General features: G+C 44.6%; 1 protein-coding gene across 4 annotated transcripts in view; it reads left to right on the top strand.

The window, feature by feature from the left end:
* The window catches only part of PLA2G12B (phospholipase A2 group XIIB), a 33,172-nt gene that overhangs the window by 4,968 nt on the left and 6,846 nt on the right, over positions 1-21,358 (top strand). For 2 of the 4 annotated variants that reach the window (XM_084845602.1, XM_084845601.1), the window contains exons 2-3: positions 6,957-7,045; positions 9,302-9,467. In XM_084845602.1, coding sequence (XP_084701728.1) covers positions 6,957-7,045; positions 9,302-9,467 — 255 coding nt within the window. The remainder of the gene's footprint in view (positions 1-6,956; positions 7,046-9,301; positions 9,468-21,358) is intronic. The other 2 variants (XM_084845604.1, XM_084845603.1) reach the window with 1 other exon arrangement.

Here is a 21,358-nt window from a genome sequence, read left to right as displayed (position 1 = left end):
CACCCCTGACCCACAGAGTCAAGCTTCCAGGTGAAGGGTTAGAAATCACTTGCACCAACCAGTTCAGTTCCTGGGGCCACTGATACATGCCATTTGTGTCACTAGACCCTTGAACACATCTGGGATCAAGTAGGCAGGGGTGGTCAATGCTGGGCTGTCTTCATGAGCAATTTAGTGTGAAATTAGAACAGTCTGAATTCCTTCATGACAATTGATGTTGTCACCAATCCACTGCCAACCAGCCATTTCCCTCTTGAAAAGCTGCATTTTCTGAAACTCCTTTTACTACCACTTTTTTCTTTTCTTTTTTTACTGAAAGCGGCTCCCTGGCAGTTTTACCACAGTGTGCCAGTTTTATATATATATATATATATATACACACACACACACATATATATACACACACACATATATATATACACACACATACACACACACACACACACACAAAATCTTGGGCGTTCCTCTGTCAACTGGCAGTGACGTTGTCAAGGGGGTGTGATACCCCATTCCCTCTTGTTTCCCCAATGGAAGTAGTTTTTCCCATTGAGAAAATCCCCAGGAGCGCAGCAGTGACCCCTCACATTACCGCAGTAGTGGGGACACTCATTCACCTTAGGTAGCCTGCTTTTAATCTTTAACATATCCTTCCCACCATGCATATTTACTCAGAAATAAGAAGTAAATCTCGCTCCCCTGCAGTGAAAGTGTTAAAGGCTAACTTTAGTAACTCACCCTAAAGTGCTCTTTCGCTTCTCAGATGCTCTCTTAGATCACTATTGTGATGTTGTGCTTCTTTGATGTTCTGTAGTTTCAGGTCGTTTCTCTATTGTTATGTAAAGTCCCTTCTCTGCTCTATTGCTTTATCGCAGATCCGATCTTTCTTTCGGGTTTATGGGAGCTTCTCATTGCAAGCAGGGAGAAGAAGAAGAAAGGGAGAAGGGGGGGGGCGGTGGAAGCAATAACTCCATTTCAGATTGCTGGAGTGGGGCAAAATTGGGGTAGGGCTCTCAGGGGGACGCTTCAGATGCTGCCCTCAAGAACTGCAGATTTGGGCCTCTTCAGGGAAATCTGCACAGATGGGGAAATTAGTTGCTCTCCATCCATAATAATGTAGTAGCAAGGGGGAGCCTGGACAGGGGCAGGAAACAAGCCTCTCTCATTAGTTGAGCAGCCCCTGCCAGTTTGATGACATTTAGTTCTACTCCTCCCAGCCCACCTGGAAGTATGTTCTTTCAAGTGCTGTGTGACCCCTGAAAACCAGATTTTAAAGGCATGCTACATTCAGCATATTTTGCTTTGTGTGTCCCTGATGGAGCAAAGCCAATTCCATGAAAATCTGAGTAATACTCCAACGTGCTTCTCATTCTGTTGTTGTGAAGATCCCCCGCCCTACCCAACCTCTTTAGGAGTAGAGAGACTCCCACCCTGCCGAAACCCCAAGTGGTCAAAGCCAGCAGCGCTCATCTTCAGTGAGGTTGGTGCACACAGCTTGGGTGGGCAGGCATCCTGTTTTACAGAGGACAGTTCTCTATTTGAAGAACTCTCAAGGGACAGTCCTCTACTGAAGGCCTCCTGTCTATTTGATGGGCTGTGCAGTTCAAGTCCAGTTTAATGTTAAAGAACCATAAGGAGGGAGAGCAGCAGGGGCCTTGAAGTGGCCCATCAATAGCACCTGGGCAGCAAACTCAGCAAGGCACATAGGTCACCTGGCCACAGTTTTCTGACTATGGTGAGATGTATTATATTTTTATTGAAGAGCTGGTAATTATTTCTAAATTTGCACCTACACATATAAATGAGCAATGTAAACTGATGTCCTCCTTTGTCCTCTTTTTGGGGTGATGGATTCCCTCTTTTTGGGCAACATGTAAGTAGGTGTCCTACACGCAGTTACTTGTGTGTGTAGCTGGACAGGGGCCCCATTAATCATGTATGACCTGGGTTTGCTGTCTGGTATGGCTGTGAGACAGTGAAGGAAGGGAAACACACGCAGCCTCTTTGGAGGAAAAATGTGTTGCATTTGTTTTCTCTTATTTTGCTGAGACTTAAGACTCTGCATTTTGCTTTCACGATGCCTCCCCCCCTCCATTAGCCCCTGAAATTGGTACTAATGGAGCTGCTTATCAACTCCCTTCTCATCCCGCACCACCACCATCCCTGGAGTGGCCAGTGGTTATTTAACCTGACCTCCAAAAATTCCCATTGGCTTTGCACTATTTAAAAAAAACGAAAGCAAAAAGTATTTCTGTACCACACATTACAGATGGTCCAGCACCAATTTACACATCACATTTTTGAAAAAAATGTAATGGAAAAATATATTATACAAGTACACTCATCAGAGAGCCAGGATGGACTGAAGCCATTTGTCAAGTGTGCTCTCAGCTGCCAAAACCTGGGTTAACTGCTGTGTAATGTGGGGAATGTCATCTAGCCACTTAAAAGAAAGACCACCAAAGTAGTAGGGCTCAGATGCCAGCAAAAAAGAGGGAGGGATTCATCCTGTTGCGACATGGCACCTGACATGGCGAGGAGGGTGAGGGCATCTTGCTCCTCTTATGTCCTTGGAACGGTGATAGCTAGCTTGGCAACCAGTGAAGGTTTGAACTGTCTCTCTCCATCTGGTCTGCAGGGATTTCTGCAGACTGTTAGGCCACTGGAGGGTAACTCATTTCATTTTATGTCATTTATTAAATTTCTATACTGCCCCTTAGCCGAAGCTTTCTGGGCAGTTCACAAAAATTTTAAACCATTAAATACATTATATAAAATATAAAAAACCATTCACATAATAACATAAAACAAATAACACACACAACAAAATATATCTAAAACAATGTATAACAATCACCCAAAGACAATCAGGAGACTCATTATACACTACCAAATGCCTGAGAGAAGAGGGCAATTTTAATTTGGCGCCAAAAAGATGACAATGTTGGCGCCAGGCAGGCCTCATCAGGGAGATTATTCCATAAATGGGGAACCACTACCGAAAAGGCCCTCTCCCTTGTTGCTGTCCTCTGAGCCTCCCTCAGAGGAGGATCCTGGAAGAGGGCCTTAGATGCAGAGCATAGTGTACAGGTTGGTTCATGCTGGGAGAGGCGTTCTGTCAGGTACTGTGGTCCTGATCCTCCATCCTGCCCCTTTCGCAGAGTGGCACGAACAGAGGATGGATACAGATTAACATTTTCCAAGGGGCAACGTACCACACTGTGTTTATAGCCACTTGCCAAACTGGTAATCTGTGTTATCTTCAGCATCTTCAGGTGTCCCATATTATGATAGATGGGAACATATGACCCTTCAGATGTTTTGGCCTACAGCTCCCATCACCCCTTGCCATCGGCTGTGCTAGCTAGGGCTGATGGGAGTTTAAGGCCAAAACATCCAGAGGGCCACAAGTTGCCCACCCCTGCCTTAAGAATTTGAGATTGATGTGGGCAAGGGGGAGATAAAAGGCTTGCTTGACCACCAGATGAACCTAAGCAGCTGCCAAGGCTGAGGTTTTCTAGGATGAGGTGAAGCAGGGGTGGCCGTCAGGGTCTAAATCTGTTACTCATGGCTCCCTCACTGACTGGGAGCTTCACCACACAAAGCTAAACTCCTGCATTCTTAGGGGGACTTCTGCTTCCGGATTCTTTGTGGGATTAAGATAGGCTCCTTTATACGTGCTTTGAATCACGTGCTTTGAATTGAGGAATTCCTTTCTCAGCAAGTTCTATATGTTTCATTTTACAGCCACTAGATGGTGCTGTGGTTGTAGCGGAACTGTGCAATTAGACACATCCAATATATTGGATCAATGTTCCTTATCGGGGTTATCTCCAAACTTTTAAAAAGTCGGATAAAGGCCAGAAAGTGTGGGAGACATCCTGGAGGTTGACGATGTTTTGTAAAGGATCCACAAACCTCCATGAATGACCAATCATGAGCATGTGATAAAAACCTTGTGTAGAAATGCTCTGGGCGAGGAATCTCAACAGCAAGGAAGGAGGGCTGCTTTGGATGTGACTTTTCCCTGTGCAGGGCCACTTCTGATGGATGTGCTCATTACGTGTGAAGCAGAGGTGGGTGGCAGAATTTGCCCTGTGGGCTGTCCACTCTTGGGTATCTCATCTGCACAGTGCCTATGCATGAAATGCTGATATCCATAAGCCTGAGTAGCACAGCTGATTCCTAGAGGTTGAATGCAGATTTAAGCAGGATCAACTGCGCTGGTGGAAGTGGACTTCCCTGCCCCTCCTTTCCATGGCAGTCCTTCCAGCCCTTCTAAAAGTATGGCACAGAGAGTCAGGAGACCCTGCTGAGCAGGGTGAGTTGTGGGGGTGGGGAGGAGAGAATACCCAAAAATTGGGTGGAGGGACTTTCAGTGAGCAGAGCACTTCCTCTCACGGAACGGCACGTCCTCTTGCGGAAGCCAGATCCTGGATCCAACCGCCAGACATTATATGAAATATTGATAGTGCGGCTGAAACATATGGACATTCTGCTTTTGGCCTGAAGGTCCTGTGCAAATGAGGTGCTCATGAATGGATGTGCAGCAAACCTAAACTCAGGGCATGCATTTGTGGTCAGGGAGGGAGGTGCAATCCCACTAACCCACTAAGAGGATAAGTCCATCTGAATCGGGTATTCGCTGTTATAATACAGTCTTGTTAAACCAAGAAATGCTTAAAAGCAATAAAACTTCAGTCAGGAAGGATGGGATAAGGCTGAACACATAGTTCCTTCTAACATACAAACTGTCAGATATGGATTTGACATGCATGTACCTTTTCTTTAATCCTGCTGCCTTGCATACGGAACCTCTTGGACTAGGAACCACAGGTGTGAATTGCATGTGCATCCAAATACACATCCATTTGCAGATGATGCCTACCCACACTCTATGGCTTTGCATGGGATTGTCTCCCAAACATGCCCATTCCTTCTGACCAGCAGGTGGTATCTATTGATGTCCCAGCACTAACACTAATGATGCTGTGCTATCATCAATCAACACATGCACAGCATAACTAGCACAATGAGGAAAACCACCAATTTGCTGCCAAAATTCTTTTTCTGTCTTACTCCTGATCACCACCATTTTCATTTTCTCTCTCTCTCTCTCTCTGGCTTCCCCAGCCTCCTCTGGCTTCCAGCTGCTCTCCCTCCCCTCTTGCTGGCTTCCCTGCCAGCCCCCCAGCTGGCTTACTGTTTCCCACCCTAGCCCTGCTCTCTTTAGTCAACCCCTCCCCACCCCTGCCAGCTTACCAGACAGAAGTGTCAAGAGTCCCCTTTTCTCCCCCCCCCTTTTCTGTAGTGTCTGTGTGCTGCAAAGGAAAGCATTGGCCTCAAGCTACCCACCGCCTTCATTCCCTAAGAAGGTCCTGAGCCCCATGTGTGGCCCAGAGGCATTCATGGGAATTGAAGATTTCATTTTCCTGGAGGCCCTCCAGGAAAGCACTTTGCTTTGAAGCAATCCCAGCTGCTGGTAACAATATTTGCTAATTTTTAAAAAGTGGTAGGGGTAGAACACATTGGTGGGCACCAAGAAAGGTTGCTGGGGGCACCACATTGCCTACCCCCTATAGTACATGCTCTCCCCTAAGATTATTTCCCCCCTAGATTTTCCCTTTGCTCATCGTTGCCAACCTCCACTTGACCAGCTTTTGAATCTGCTCTCTACAAAAGACCACCCAAAACCTGCGATAAGGAGATTTAATTTAAAAACCAAATAATGAACTAAAGTGTAACCTATCGACAAGCTAGTAGCCTTAACTAAATCATAAATCATGACCATTACATTCCAGGACAGATAATATCAACTGCTTGGCTGTTGTTGTTTTTAACATCTCTGTGCAAGTGCTCATAAAAGCTTGTTTTGCTGACATGAAGGCATTTGCTATACGCATCTCAACTCGACAAGCAATGACAGAGCCATTTGTATCTGCTATTTCTCCTCTCACGTGATATGTAGGTGCGTTCTCAAAAGCTGGCTGCACTGCAGGGGGCAAGAAAAAAAATTAAACATTCCTTGAATGCTGTGACTGTAGGATATTACGTTTTCTTTTTGTATATGTGTTGCATTTTATTGTTGTAGATAAATGAATGCAGTGTGCCTAGTAGGTTTCTTGGCCTTCTTGAATGTCCAGTGTGTGCATGACCTGGAACGTTAAACATGGTCAGGAACAGAGAAGCCATGGTATCTGAGAGTTGGCATGCAATGCTACTTCATATGTTTGACAGTATCTTATAGGCGACATGTAATGGAATGTGTTTGATTATTGACTACTGACATCTTATAAAATACCTTATTTCACATCTGCTAAAACTGGAACAATCAAAAGGGCAACATCTGAAGCAGCTGAATTTCAAGAACATTCACGTTCAAAATACATATTTAAATTTCAAATATGAAATGACACACTCACAACTTGAGGGGTGAAATTCATGATTTTGCCAGACTGTGATTTCTAATTTGTGCAAAATGTAATTGCAGTTCTAGTCTAGAATAATTAATATGGTGTAAAACAAGGGTGCACAATACCTGGCCTACAATCCTACAATGTAATGGCAAATTGCACTCTTCTGGGTCTTCTGGGAGCATGATTTGCCTTTTAAACATGGTGGTGCTCACTGAAGCAATTCCACAGCGATTCAGCAGCACAATGACAGCAATTGCAGTGGCGGCAGGGGTGTGTGGCCATCTGGTAAGGTCTGGTGTGGGGGGCAAAACTGACCTACCAAAGTTGCCCACCCCTGGTGTAAAGGGTGTAAACCTGTAAATATGGCTTCAACTTTATATTTCTAAGGACACTTAATCAAATGTATTCCTTCTCTTTGGCAAACCAAAGCCAGACTTTTCCTGTTGTTCAGCAACCCCCTAAAGAACTTTGTACAATGTTGTTCTTTCAAGGCTACTATGTAGAACTTTTAGTAATTTTGTTCCCCTGTTGCTTGTCTTGCAGGGAAAGCACCAATGCCCAGACCGAATTACAAGTCTCCAGAACCCAATGGCTGTAGTTCTTATTTCCTGGGTCTCAAGGTACCCGAAAGTGTATGTACTGCTAACAACTAATTTCCTGACAATATAATTTACTAACCAAAACTTCCAGGGAGAAATGAGCACTTGATTTTGCTGGCAATGTGGTGATCGCTTGTTTATTTTTGTCCACTTTTCTCCGAATGGGGGAGAGCAAATGGGTCAATGTTTGCTTAGAGAGTCACTCATGTCATGGTATCAAGTGCAAGCTGTCTGCCTGCCAATGGCTGCCTGCTGATGGCGAGCAGAAGGATGATGTGTCGCCTGACTGCTGCCCATGTAATTTACTGTTGGATTGGCTGGCTAGTCACTGCAGCATTTAGCCCCCAACTGTTGGTGGCTGCTGCCATGAATGAAACAAGCCCCTGGAAGGGGATAGCATAAAAGGACTCAGGATGCAAAACTCCCATCATCTTGATAACGATTAAAAGACAAAAGTGTCCTCAGTCATATGAATACTGGAGGAGCAATAGGTTGCAACAGAGGAGCACCCCCCAGAAGCCCACATGGCCCTCGGATAAGGACCAGATTAGAATGAATCCATCAGTGGACACCTGGCCCAGTGCCAGTTGATACTGCTGCCCAAGAAAGGGTTCAGCATTTGCCAGCTCAAGGCTGATGAACAATATATAAAGCTTGGTTGTCTCCCTGCTCCTACAAAACATCTTTGCACTTGTGAATTGCGGCTGGCCAGTGGAAGCCTCACTCCACATGGCTTGATCTTTCCTTTGTGCTGCTTTATCCTTCTTCTATATTGGGAAGCACGTGAGCTATGTCCCACTATGTCCAGGATCTTCTTCTTGTTGCTGTCATTATTATTGTAAAACACATTTATTGTCCTGCTAGTGCAAACAATCATCCTGAACATTTTCTTTGCATGATAAAAGTCAAACAATACAGATTGCAATACATATTATACACATCAATCAATAAAACATCTCTTCTCTGGATTACTGAAATAAGGTATTGCATTTTTACACTCACTTATATATATATATAATATTAATTATTTATTATTACATTTATATCCCGCCTTTTTTCCTCTTGCAAGGAACTTCAGGCAGCTTACATGATCCTCCTCCCCTTATCCTCACAACCACCTGTGAGCTAGGCTAGGCTGAGGTTCAGTGACTGGCCCATAGTCACTCAACGAGTTTCATGGCTGAGTGGGGACTAGAAGCCAGATCTCCCAGGTCCTAGTCCAACCTTCGAATCACTAGACCACACCGGTTCTCTCTTTAATGCAGAATCCAGAGTAACCAATAAACCATTTTTCTTCTTTATATATCCATAGATTTGATAAGTAACGGAGAGAGCAATCCTATCTGGATCGACGGTCACCTCCGACCCCGGGGGCGACTGCCTATCCGGCACGAGGGGGAGGATTGGTAAGGAGCGAATCTCCTCCCCGCTCCCGCTGCCCTGCTTTAGCGGCTAGACAGCCGATTTCAGCTGTCTAGCCGCGGGACCTCGGAGTGCAGGAAGCAGTGGCCGGATGACACATAGGATGTGTCGTACTGGCACTTCTGACCTCCCAGCCCTGGGAGCGCCCCGTTTTCCACACTCTGCGCTGCTCTTACGAGTGCAGAGCACGGGGATGATCTGCGCTGCTTATGAGGCAGCGCGGGAGGGGGTGGAAGTCAGTTCTCAGGGAACCGACCTCAGAGTGCAGGCTCTGAGGTCGGTTCCAGGAACCGACCTATCCTATGGCCATCTAGGCACTGACTAGCAGCCATAGGATTGCACCCTAAATCAGTTTGTTGAAAAACAACATTGAATATTTGGATGTATTGCTTTACTTCTACACACATTAATGCATGGTGTTCAGGATATTATTCAGTTCTTCTGGTATTTAAAAAATGATGGGGAAAGTGTTTATGCATTACCTGTATGTTTCCTGATGAATATCTAAAACAGCTGTGATGGCTGCTTCATTGACACATTCAGGTCATCTGTAGAAGAGGGGGTACTGCTGGGCGACGAACAATGTCTTGTTCTCAAACTCTCAGTTTCTTGAATTACCATTTGTGCTGTTCAAAGCACGATCGGGAGGTACCCTGGGTCTCCAAGACCGAAAGTCAAGTGATGATAGGCTTATCTAATGCTTAGTCTCATTGCAACAGATTGTTCTTCTGCTGGACTCGATGGACCACCAGTGTTACAAGCCAGCACCTTCATAATGGAAAGTTATAAATGGAATTTAGAGGTGAAATATGAGCCCAAAAAGAGTTATGGTTCAGAATGGCATCTCCCCTTTCTTTCCCTGTACAGCTGGATATGGGTATCCCAGCCATGACTAAGTGCTGCAACCAGCTGGATGTATGTTACGACACCTGCGGTGCCAACAAATACCGCTGCGATGCCAAGTTTCGCTGGTGTTTGCAGTCCATCTGCTCTGACCTTAAACGCAGCCTTGGCTTTGTCTCCAAGGTGGAAGGTGGGTTCTCCATTCGGGCAGGCTTTGCCACAGGGAAGTGTGCAGCTCAGCAATGGACAATTTCCTAAGCAGCTGCTGGGGAGGGAGGGGCTGTCATATTCTCTAGGTCCTACAGAGGGGTGTGTGTGTGTGTGTGTGTGTGTGCACCTAATGGGTACATGGGGGGGGGCTTGCATGTGTGTGAGTGTGTGTATGTGAATAGATGGATGTGTTGGTGTGTGAGTGTAAGAGTGTGTGTGTGTGTGTGTGTGTGTGGTGATTCAAAGTGTGAGGGATGGGGAGAATGAATTGGGTGGCAGAAAGGGGGGGGAGAAAAACAGTTTGCCTTCTGTGAACTAGGTTACTGCTGATGCGCTTCTGTGAAATAGATTTCTGCTGTTTAGTGTGTTGGGGCTCAGACGCCACCTCTGCATTGTACTCAGTCTTTTGGGGAAGTCACTTATCTTTTATTACTAGCTACACCTCCCATGTCAGCCATTATGTGGTGGTGCCCAGGAGTTTCTCAGCTTGCCAAATGCACCTACGAGCCCAAAAAGGTGGTTTTGCCCTAGAGCGGCAAACTCACTTACGGATGAGTTTAAAAACAGAATTCTGAGACCAGCTCACCGCCCCACCCCCCTGCCCCAATCTGGCCACTGATTGTCAGATAATGCTAATTCCTATTATATATTTGACATCATGATCAGACCAAATAAAATGGTGCTAATTTCCCCATGGGACCTGCAGGAGAGGGGCAATTAGGAACTGGAAATAGACTGGAAATCTGGTCGACAGGTTGTCAGTTGACTATCCCTGTTGAAGGTAAGCAGATTTTTATAAAGCTTCCATAGGATGGCAGTTTCCCTGTTCCCTAAAGCAGGGGTGGGGAACCTGTCGCCCTGCAGATGATGTTGAATACACCTCCCATCACCCCTGACCATTGGCCATTCTGGTTGGAGCTGATGGGAGTCGGGGGTCCAACAAAATCTGGAGGGCCACAGGTTCCCCACTCCTGCCCTAGAGGAACAGAACGCAGTGGAAAGGTTGCATCTGATCTCCCTCTGGGGAAGTGAAAGCAACACAGTCCTTTTTGAAGAAAGCAAAACGTGTCACATAGTAAGATAAAGGGGTTCAATTTTGTTTAAGCCATCCTTGTATAAAACCTTACAAGTTTAAAAGGGCATGTAATGCATAGCACGTTGCTTTGAAAAATATTGTTGAGCAAGAGTCCAGCATTTCTCCCCCACACACTATTTACCTCTCTCTGGCTCAGCCTTCAGCAATTAGATGGCAAAGGGACCACTAATTCCCCCTCCCACAAGTATAACAATTAAGATAAATGAGGAAGCTCACACTCCAGAGCTGCTGAAGCAAACTCACCACAGATTCCCAAAGGCAGTGCCTCTCATCACTGGCTTCCAACAGGTACAGTTTTGGTACTCACAGGTGTACACAACTTACTAGAAACCAAAGAAATAGGCCATAGGAGCAGGCCTGACTAATTTATACTATGCAAGGGGTCCCCAGTGCCGCGCTGGTGGTCTCTATATCACCTCCAATGGCATCACAAAGGAGTCTCCCACCTGGTGGCTGGGGCACCCAATTTTTTAAAAATGTTCCTGTTTTTTTAATATATGTACATGGATTTGTATGAAATGCACACAACTTTATAACAACTATACATAGGCTTCAACAAAAGCGGACCAAATATCCAAATATCCATTTGAAGGTGGTGTCTATATGCCACCCTTTCAAATACTGAACGCATTGTAAGGTCCTCAATCCATTGCATTATAGGAGGGGGGAGTTTATCTTCCAGTGTTGTAATATCAGTCTTTTAGCTGCCAAAAGGGCACCAAGAATCCAGACCATTTGTGGATTTCCATGAAGCAGGTAAATAATTTAAAACAGCATGTACATCAGTGAACACTGAAGACTGTTCCAGTACAAAATTTACCAGTACAGTAATAACCTCCCCACAAAAAGAAGCAACTGCTGGACATTGCCAAAACATATGTTTAAAAGAAGCATTTGCTGTATTGCACTGCCAGCATTTCTTCAGCAAAGGAAATCCTTGTCGTGGTGCTGGAGCTTGAGCACCTCAATGACGTCATGAGCTAAACCGTGAAGGGACACCCAAGACGGGAAGGTCATGGCAGAGAGGTCAGACTAAATACGATCCCTGGGGAAGGAAACGGCAACCCACCCCAGTATTCTTGCCATGAAAACTAAATGGATCAGTACAACCAGAGATATGTCGGTATACCTTCGGAAGATGGGACTCCCAGGTCGGAAGATGGTCAAAATGCTACTGGGGAGGAACAGAGGATAAGTTCAACTAGCCCCAGATGTGATGACACAACTAGCTCAAAGCCAAAAGGACGGCTAGCAGCCAATGGTGCTGGTGGTGAACGACGAATCCGATGTTCTAAAGATCAACACACCATAGGAACCTGGAATGTAAGATCTATGAGCCAGGGCAAATTGGATGTGGTTACTGGGGAGATGTCAAGATTAAATATAGACATTTTGGGTGTCAGTGAACTGAAATGGACTGGAATGGAACATTTCACATCAAATGACCACCAGATCTACTACTGTAGACAAGAGGTCCACAGAAGAAATGGAGCAGTCTTCATAATTAATAATAAAGTGGCTAAAGCAGTGCTTGGATACAATCCAAAAAATGACAGAATGATCTCAATTCGAATTCAGGGTAAGCCATTTAACATCACAGTGATCCAAATATACACCACAACCACAGATGCTGAAGAAGCGGAAGTAGATCAGTTCTATGAGGATCTGCAGCACCTACTGGATAGTACGCCAAAAAAAGATGTTATTTTCATTATAGGAGACTGGAATGCTAAGGTGGGTAGTCAAACGACACCTGGAATTACAGGCAAGCATGGTCTGGGAGAACAAAATGAAGCAGGACATAGGCTGATAGAATTTTGCCAAGACAACTCACTGTGCATAACAAACACTCTCTTCCTACAACCTAAGAGGCGACTTTATACATGGACTTCACCAGATGGTCGACACCGAAATCAGATTGACTACATCCTTTGTAGACAAAGGTGGCGGACATCTATGCAGTTGGTAAAAGCAAGACCTGGAGCTGATTGTAGTTCAGATCACGAACTTCTTATTGCACAATTTAGAATCAGACTAAAGAGAATAGGGAAGACCCACAGATCAGTTAGATATGAGCTCACTAATATTCCCATGAATATGCAGTGGAGGTGAAGAATAGATTTAAGGGACTAGATTTAGTAGATAGGGTCCCGAAGAACTGTGGACAGAAGTTCGCAACATTGTTCAGGAGGCGGCAACAAAAAACATCCCAAAGAAAAAGAAAACCAAGAAGGCAAGATGGCTGTCTGCTGAGACACTGGAAGCAGCCCAAGAAAGAAGGAAAGCAAAAGGCAACAGTGATAGGGGGAGATATGCCCAATTAAATGCAAAATTCCAGAGGTTAGCCAGAAGAGATAAGGAATTATTTTTAAACAAGCAATGCGTGGAAGCGGAAGAAGATAATAGAATAGGAAGGACAAGAGACCTCTTCCAGAAAATTAGAAACATCAGAGGTAAATTCCAGGCAAAAATGGGTATGATCAAAAACAAAGATGGCAAGGACCTAACAGAAGCAGAAGAGATCAAGAAAAGGTGGCAAGAATATACGGAAGATCTGTATAGGAAGGATAATAATATCGGGGATAGATTTGATGGTGTGGTCAGTGAGCTAGAGCCAGACATCCTGAAGAGTGAGGTTGAATGGGCCTTAAGAAGCATTGCTAATAACAAGGCAGCAGGAGATGATGGTATCCCAACTGAACTGTTTAGAATCTTGCAAGATGGTGCTGTCAAGGTGATGCATGCCATATGGCAGCAAATTTGGAAAACACAAGAATGGCCAACAGATTGGAAAAGATCAACTTATATCCCCATACCAAAAAAGAGAAGCACCAAAGAATGTTCAAACTATCGAACAGTGGCACTTATTTCACATGCCAGTAAAGTAATGCTCAAGATCTTGCAAGGTAGACTCCAGCAATTCATGGAACGAGAATTGCCAGATGTACCAGCTGGGTTTAGAAAAGGCAGAGGAACTAGAGACCAAATTGCCAATATCCGCTGGATAATGGAGAAAGCCAGGGAGTTTCAGAAAAACATCCATTTCTGTTTTATTGACTATTCTAAAGCCTTTGACTGTGTGGATCATAAGATATTGTGGCAAGTTCTTGGTGGGATGGGGATACCAAATCATCTTGTCTGCCTCCTGAGGAATCTGTATAACGACCAAGTAGCAACGGTAAGAACAGACCACGGAACAATGGACTGGTTTAAGATTGGGAAAGGAGTATGGCAGGGTTGTATACTCTCACCCTACCTATTCAACCTGTACGCAGAACACATCATGCGACGTGCTGGGCTTGATGAAGCCAAGGCTGGAGTTAAAATCGCTGGAAGAAACATTAACAATCTCCGATATGCAGATGATACCACTTTGATGGCTGAAAGTGAGGAGGAGCTGAGGAACCTCATGACGGTGAAAGAAGAAAGTGAAAAGCTGGGTTGCAGTTAAACCTCAAAAAAACCAAGATTATGGCAACCAGCTTGACTGATAACTGGCAAACAGAGGGAGAAAACGTGGAGGCAGTGACAGACTTTGTCTTTCTAGGCACAAAGATGACTGCAGACGCAGACTGCAGCCAGGAAATCAGAAGACGTTTACTTCTTGGGACGACAGCAATGACAAATCTTGATAGAATAGTGAAGAGCAGAGACATCACACTGACAACAAAGGACTGCATAGTGAAAGCAATGGTATTCCCCATAGTAACCTATGGCTGCAAGAGCTGGACCATAAGGAAGGCTGAGCGAAGGAAGACAGATGCTTTTGAACTGTGGTGCTGGAGGAAAATTCTGAGAGTGCCTTGGACTGCAAGAAGATCAAACCAGTCCATTCTCCAGGAAATAAAGCCAGACTGCTCACTTGAGGGAATGATATGAAAGGCAAAACTGAAGTACTTTGGCCACATCATGAGAAGACAGGATACCCTGGAGAAGATGCTGATGCTAGGGAAAGTGGAAGGCAAAAGGAAGAGGGGCCGACCAAGGGCAAGATGGATGGATGATATTCTGGAGGTGACGGACTCGACCTTGGGGGAGCTAGGGGTGGCAACGGCTGACAGGAAGCTATGGTGCGGGCTGGTCCATGTAGTCACGAAGAGTCGGAAGCGACTGAACGAATAAACAACAACAACTGCCAGCATTTAGCCAAATTAGACAATCCCTTATTAAAGAGATGTTGCAGCATCCAACAGACATGAAACAACTGTTTTTGCTGAATAAGATGCAGCCCAAGATGCATAGACACAACAGATAGACACCAGAGTGGCGATCCACTGATTAAGCATTTTGTGGTGGTGCCCACAGCAGTTTTATCGATTTCACAAATGTGCCCACGGGTCCAAAAAGGTTGGGAACCCCTGCTGCAAGTATCTTACCTGAGTTTCTACTCCATTCCTCAAGCCTCTTTGTCATTTAAGAATTCATCATTTACATTCCTGTCTCTACTTCTTATCATATGGGTCCTAGCCAGGATTTGTGCTGGGACAGTGTTTTCCATTTCCATTTCATTTGCACTACATTCTACATGAGGCTACATTGAGGAAGTTGCCTTATACCAAGTCAGATCTTTGGTCCATCTAGCTCAGTATTGTATATACCAACCTTCCCCAACCTGACACCCCCGCAGATGTGTTAAACTGCAACTCCTATCATTCCCCAGCCAGGTTTCTATTCTCATGGCTCAGTCTAGCTGGCTTGCAATGGCTGTTATTGCTGCACTTCAGAAGCACCAGAAAATATTTGTTTATCTATTATTTCTGGGATGAACAACTTTTCCAGCATGGTTAACATAGAAGGGTAATGTCAGACAAGGGGCCACAATTAATGTACACATTGTGGCCAGTCAAAAGACACTATGCAGCTATTCCTCCTTCGCATATTTTTCTGTTAACAAAAAAGATGACAGAAGCAGTGGGAAAATATGGAAGGGTTACAAATTGAAGATGTTGTCTGGACCCCCTGTAAAATTCTGTGAGTGAGGCAGGGGGATTACACAATAATAGACTCTCCTGGAAACACTCACCAAGAAGACTTCATTGTGGGCTTTGAAGGTGTTTTCTGGTTGACATTGCTGACATTGGTCTGTTGTCCCACACCGGGTTTCTTCTTCAAGTCTCCTTTGAGACAGCAGGCTTGTTGGAACTGGGCCAGTAATTTTTCTTTTAATTAACAGCTGTTACTTGTTCAAGCCTAAGTAGGTGCCCATTGTGTTCTCTGTATACCTGATTTTCACTTGATTGGCAAGTCATGGGGTGGGGGAGCTGCATGACTTCCTTTGCTCTCTTCTTTTGGCTAGCCTGATAAAAAGATGTGGACTTCCTGCTCCTTTGAGACTGAGGGTCCATTGGTAGCTGGATATGTTATTGTTCTGGACCCTGGCTCCCCACCCGACAAGGGAGTGGTGGTGCATGAGACATTCCTGGTGTCTGTCATGTCAGAGTAAGTATGGAGTCTCTGCAAATTAGAGAGTTTAAAGGCTTGGGTTTGCTTTTTCTCTTTTATGTATCCTCCGTTCTCTTTCTGTCTTTGTAAAAGCCTTTTCTTTATAATAAATGTATTTTTTCTTCTTCTAATTTCAATGGGAAGTGTGTGATTGAGGTCTCTGACCAAGACCCCAGTTTTCTCTCTTCACATGGCTTAACCACTTGGAAACCCTACCAAGGCATTTTGTCCGGACTCTGGAAGGGAGGGGTTGCTGTATAAAGGGGCTTCAATAATCTTCAGTCTTGTCATGACATCGGTATTCTTTTTCTTTCTTACAGATCACAAATGCAGATCCTGCCAAAAAACTGATAGGGTGTGTGGCCTGACAACCCCCCGTCAGCCAAATTCTCAGTCCAGCTAACATAAGCAAAGGTCATACTAATGCTGACTCACAGCAGTTAGAATAGCAAGTCAGATTCTGAAATTCACTTAGGGTGCAATACTATGGCCGCTAGACAGCATCTAAACAGCCATAGGATTTTTCAGTTCCCAGAAATCCGACTCCCTGCCCCTTCCCCCACCACCTCATAAGAGGTGTGCATTCATTGTCCTGGGATCTGCGCTCAGAAGAGCAGTGCAGAGCAGCGGAAAAGGGGGTGTTCCTGTGGGAGGGGAGAGGACTGAGGAAGCACCATTACGATGCTTCCTGTGAGTCATCCGGCCTTCCCCATCCCCGCTCCAAGACGCCCCGGTTAGACAGCCGAAATCAGCCATCTAGCCACAAATACAGGGCAGCTGGAGCATGGAGGAGAAGATCCCCTCCGTGCTCTGCTTGCCCTACATTGGATAGTTGGTAGCCTCTGAGTTCAGAAGCAGCCGACTATCCCCATAGGATTGCATCCTTAACTGGGTTAAAAATTATGAGACCTGAAAATGTTAGATGTAAAATTTTAAAATGTTGGCAGCTACTTTTCAAACGTTTATAGTATGTTGCCTTTACAGTTTCCTAGTTTTCCTCAGTATAATGAAGACTATATACTTAAGTTTATTTTAAACTGAAATAATGAATCCCTTCCCTTAATTATGAGCCATTTTTTCTTACATTTACACTCCCAGGCCTGCTCTTCAAAGTTGCCCCTCTAAACAGAGACATTTCTCAACTTCCAAGTTGGTGTTCCTTCCTTTGAATGGCTCTGTTCTTTCTTGTCTTATTTCTAAGTACTTCTCTGGTAGGAAATATTGTCTCTTCTTCATATGAAGTGCTATGCAAATTTATAATACTATATATTTGATAATTGTATTGCCAAAACTCTTTCCCAGACTAGTCCTAAAAGGTAATAAAAGTTATTGTGGTTATAAATATTGGCTAGAATGTCACATTCTAGAGAGGCAAAAAGAAGAGGTTATTCTTCACACATCATTCTTCACACATCACACATAAAGGAGGAAATGCATACCAAGGCTTGGTGGTTTAAGGGGCTTAGCACAAGCACATCATTATTTAGGGCTCAAGATTCCTGATCCGATCGCCCACTTTTTAAGAAGTTGAAAATGGTGTGGCGGGGGGGGGTGTCTCTGGGTGGGGGCAGGGGGAAGAGAGAGAATAGGATCAGAGCTGTGGTGCTAAGGGAAGCGAGTTAACCACTTCCTTCTCCAATACTTACCTGATTTAAATTGACCCTGAAGTGGAGGGAAAATAGCAATTTGGGAGGAGCAATTTAAAATAGCAATTTTAAACTGGGGAAATGGCATGGAGGAAATGGTTAAAACCACCTTCTTCTGCACACTGGCCCCAATTCAATTCAAACACACACGGGATGCAATTCGATGCATATTTAGACAGAAAAAAAGTCCTACAACTCCCAGCATGCTCCACCCAGCACAGCTTGCTGGGGAACGCGAGAGCTGGAAGAATTTTTCTGTCTAAACATGCATAAGATTGTGCTCACCATCTCTCTCTCTCTCTCTCTCTCTCTCTCTCCCTCTCTCTCTCTCTCTCACACACACACACCTACCCCACAGCTGCCTTTAACAACAACAAGGAGATCCTTGATCATAGATCTCATGTGTTATGTCAAACTGTTTGACACTCAATATCAGAAGGAGCTATGGAGTGATATCCCTGGGCTCAGACAATGATCTGACATGAAATAGTTTTTGGTTGAGTACAAACATACCATGACATTGTTTTATAGAAAGGCAGGGTAGAAATCCTAGAAATAAACAAGTTCATTCATAAGAACATAATCAGAGCTATGCTGGATCAGACCAAAGGTCCATCTAGTCCCACGCTGTGCACCCAAAGGGAGAGCCTCCCTCCCTCTCAGCTTTTAGTGCAAATGACAAAACTACAGTCTGTTTCAGGTGGGCGGATCACACTCTTATAAAAAAAGGCAATGCCATATATATATATATATATATATATATATATATATATATATATATATATATACATACATACATACACACACACACACACACACATCTCTCTCTCTGTGTGTGTGTGTGTTCAGTTAAATAGACATTGAACTGAATATACAGTACATAAATACTGGCTATTCTACTCAACTTTTGTGTAAGTTGTTGGTCTGAAAAGTTTTAAAACTATTGCTGTTTTTATGTAAGATATTAATTTGAATGGTTTTAGTCTTTGTGTTTTATGTATCAAATCGTGAACTGCTTTGTAAGGGCCTCTGGGAGAATGAGCATCTAAACTGCAAATGCAGTTCAATGTAAGCAAGTGTAAAGTGATGCACGTTGGGGCAAAAAATCCCAACTTCAAATATAATCTGATGGGATCTGACCTAGCAGTGACCAACCAAGAAAGAGATCTTGGATTTGTGGCGAACAGCTTGAGGAAAATGTCAACCCAGTGTGCGACTGCTGTAAAAAAGGCAAACTCCATGTTAGGCATAATTAGAAAAGGAATTGGGAATAAAACTGCTAGTATCATACTGCCCTTATACAAATCTATGGTGTGATCACACTTGGAATACTGTGTACAGTTCTGGTTACCACACCTAAAAAAAAAGATACTGTAGAGCTGGAAAAAGTGCAGAAAAAGGCAACTAAAATGATCAAGGGGCTGGAGCATCTCCACTGTGAGGTAAGGTTACAATAGCTGGGATTGTTTAGCTTTGAAAAAAAGAAGGGTAAGGGGAGACATGGTGTACAAAATTATGCATGGTGTGGAGAATGTGGATAGAGAAATTTTTCTCCCTCACTCAAAATACTAGAGCTGATTGGTGGGAGATTCAGGACAGATAAAAGGAAGTACTTCTTCACACAGCACATAGTTAAACTATGGAAGGACACAATCTTATGGGGATAGGCGACCACCTCTGAACTCAGAGGCGACCACCTACCCAATGCAGGGCAGGAGAAACACAGAGGGTATCGTTCCCTCTACGCTTCTCCTGCCCTGCATTTGTGGCTAGACAGCCAATTTCGGCAATGCCATATATATATTTCGACTGTCTAGCCACGGGACAGCAGAGAGGGGGAGGAGGCTGCTGGATGACACATAGGATGTGTTGTACCAGCATTTCCACCTTCCCTGCCCTGGAATGCCTCCCGGAATGCCCCGTTTTGGCCACTCCGCACTCCTCTTCCAAGTGGGGAATGCAGGGCTGTTCCATGCTGCCTTTAAAGCACAGCAGAAGCGGGGGGGGGGGGAAGGTTGGTTCTCCAAGAACCAACCTCGGAGTGCAAGCTCTGCGATCGATACCTGGAAAACCACATAACCTATTGCTGTCTAGCTGCTGACTAGTGGCCATAGGATTGCCCCCGAACTTGCTAACATGGGATGTAGTGATGGCCACCAATTTGGATGGCTTTAAAAGGGTATTGGCCCCTTCATGGATCACTGCCTTGTTGTGGCAAAGGGGCTTGCGTAACTCAGTGAAGCCATAAGCTATGCCGTGCAGGGCCACCCAAGATGGACAGGTCATGGCAGAGAGTTCTGACAAAATGTGGTCCACTGGAGAAGGAAATGGCAACCCACTCCAGTATTCTTGCCAAGAAAACCACATGGAACGTATCACAAGGCTAAAAGAGATGACGTCGGAAGAGGAGCCCCTCAGGTCGGAAGGTGTCCAATATACTACTGGGGAAGAGCAGAGGGTATTTCCAAGTAGCGCCAGAAAGAGAAAAGCGGCTGGGCCAAAGCCGAAAGGACACTCAGCTGTGGATGTGTCTGGTGGTGAAAAGAAGGTCCGATGCTGTAAAGAACAATATCGTTTAGGAACCTGGAATGTCAGATCAATGAATCAAGGTAAGCTGGAGGTGGTCAAACATGAGATGGCAAGATTGGACATTGACATCTTGGGAATCAGCGAACTAAAATGGACAGGCATGGGGGAATTTAATTCAGGTGACCATCATATCTACTATTGTGGGCAAGAATCCCTTAGAAGAAATGGAGTAGCACTCATAGTCAACAAAAGGGTGGGAAAAGCAGTACTGGGGTACAATCTTAAAAACGATAGAATGATCTCAGTACGAATCCAAGGCAAACCATTCAACATCACAGTAATTCAAGTCTATGCCCCAACCACTGATGCCGAAGAAGCTGAGGTTGATCGGGTCTATGAAGACCTACAACACCTTCTAGAACTAACACCAAAAAAAGATGTCCTCTTCATCATAGGGGATTGGAATGCTAAAGTAGGAAGTCAAGAAATCACCGGGATAACAGGCAAGCATGGCCTTGGTGTACAAAATGAAGCAGGACAAAAGCTAATAGAGTTTTGCCAAGAGAACATGCTGATCATAGCAAACACTCTTTTCCAACAGCACAAGAGACGACTCTACACATGGACATCACCAGATGGTCAATATCGAAATCAGATGGATTATGTCCTTTGCAGCCAAAGATGGAGACGCTCTATACAGTCAGTAAAAACAAGACCTGGAGCTGACTGTGGCTCAGATCATGAGCTTCTTGTTGCAAAATTTTGGCTTAAATTGAAGAATGTAGGGAAAACCACTAAACCATTCAGGTATGACCTAAATCATATCCCTTATGAATACACAGTGGAGGTGAGGAATAGATTTCAGGGATTAGACCTGATAGACAGAATGCCTGAGGAACTATGGACGGAGGTCCGTAACATTGTTCAGGAGGCAGCAACGAAATCCATCCCAAAGAAAAAGAAATGCAAGAAAGCAAAGTGGCTGTCTGATGAGGCTTTACAAGTAGCTGAGGAAAGAAGGGAAGCGAAAAGCAAGGGAGAAAGGGGACGATATATCCAACTGAATGCATAGTTCCAGAGAATAGCAAGGAGAGACAAGAAGGCCTTTTTAAATGAACAATGCAAAGAAATCGAGGAAAACAACAGAATGGGAAAGAC

Source organism: Heloderma suspectum, chromosome 3 (genome assembly GCF_057233095.1).
Source record: "Heloderma suspectum isolate Gila_16-S chromosome 3, 16-S_ref, whole genome shotgun sequence".
Classification (NCBI taxonomy): Eukaryota; Metazoa; Chordata; class Lepidosauria; order Squamata; family Helodermatidae; genus Heloderma; species Heloderma suspectum.
The sequence above is the reverse complement of the archived record's forward strand: the minus strand, read 5'-3'. Positions and strand labels throughout refer to the sequence as shown.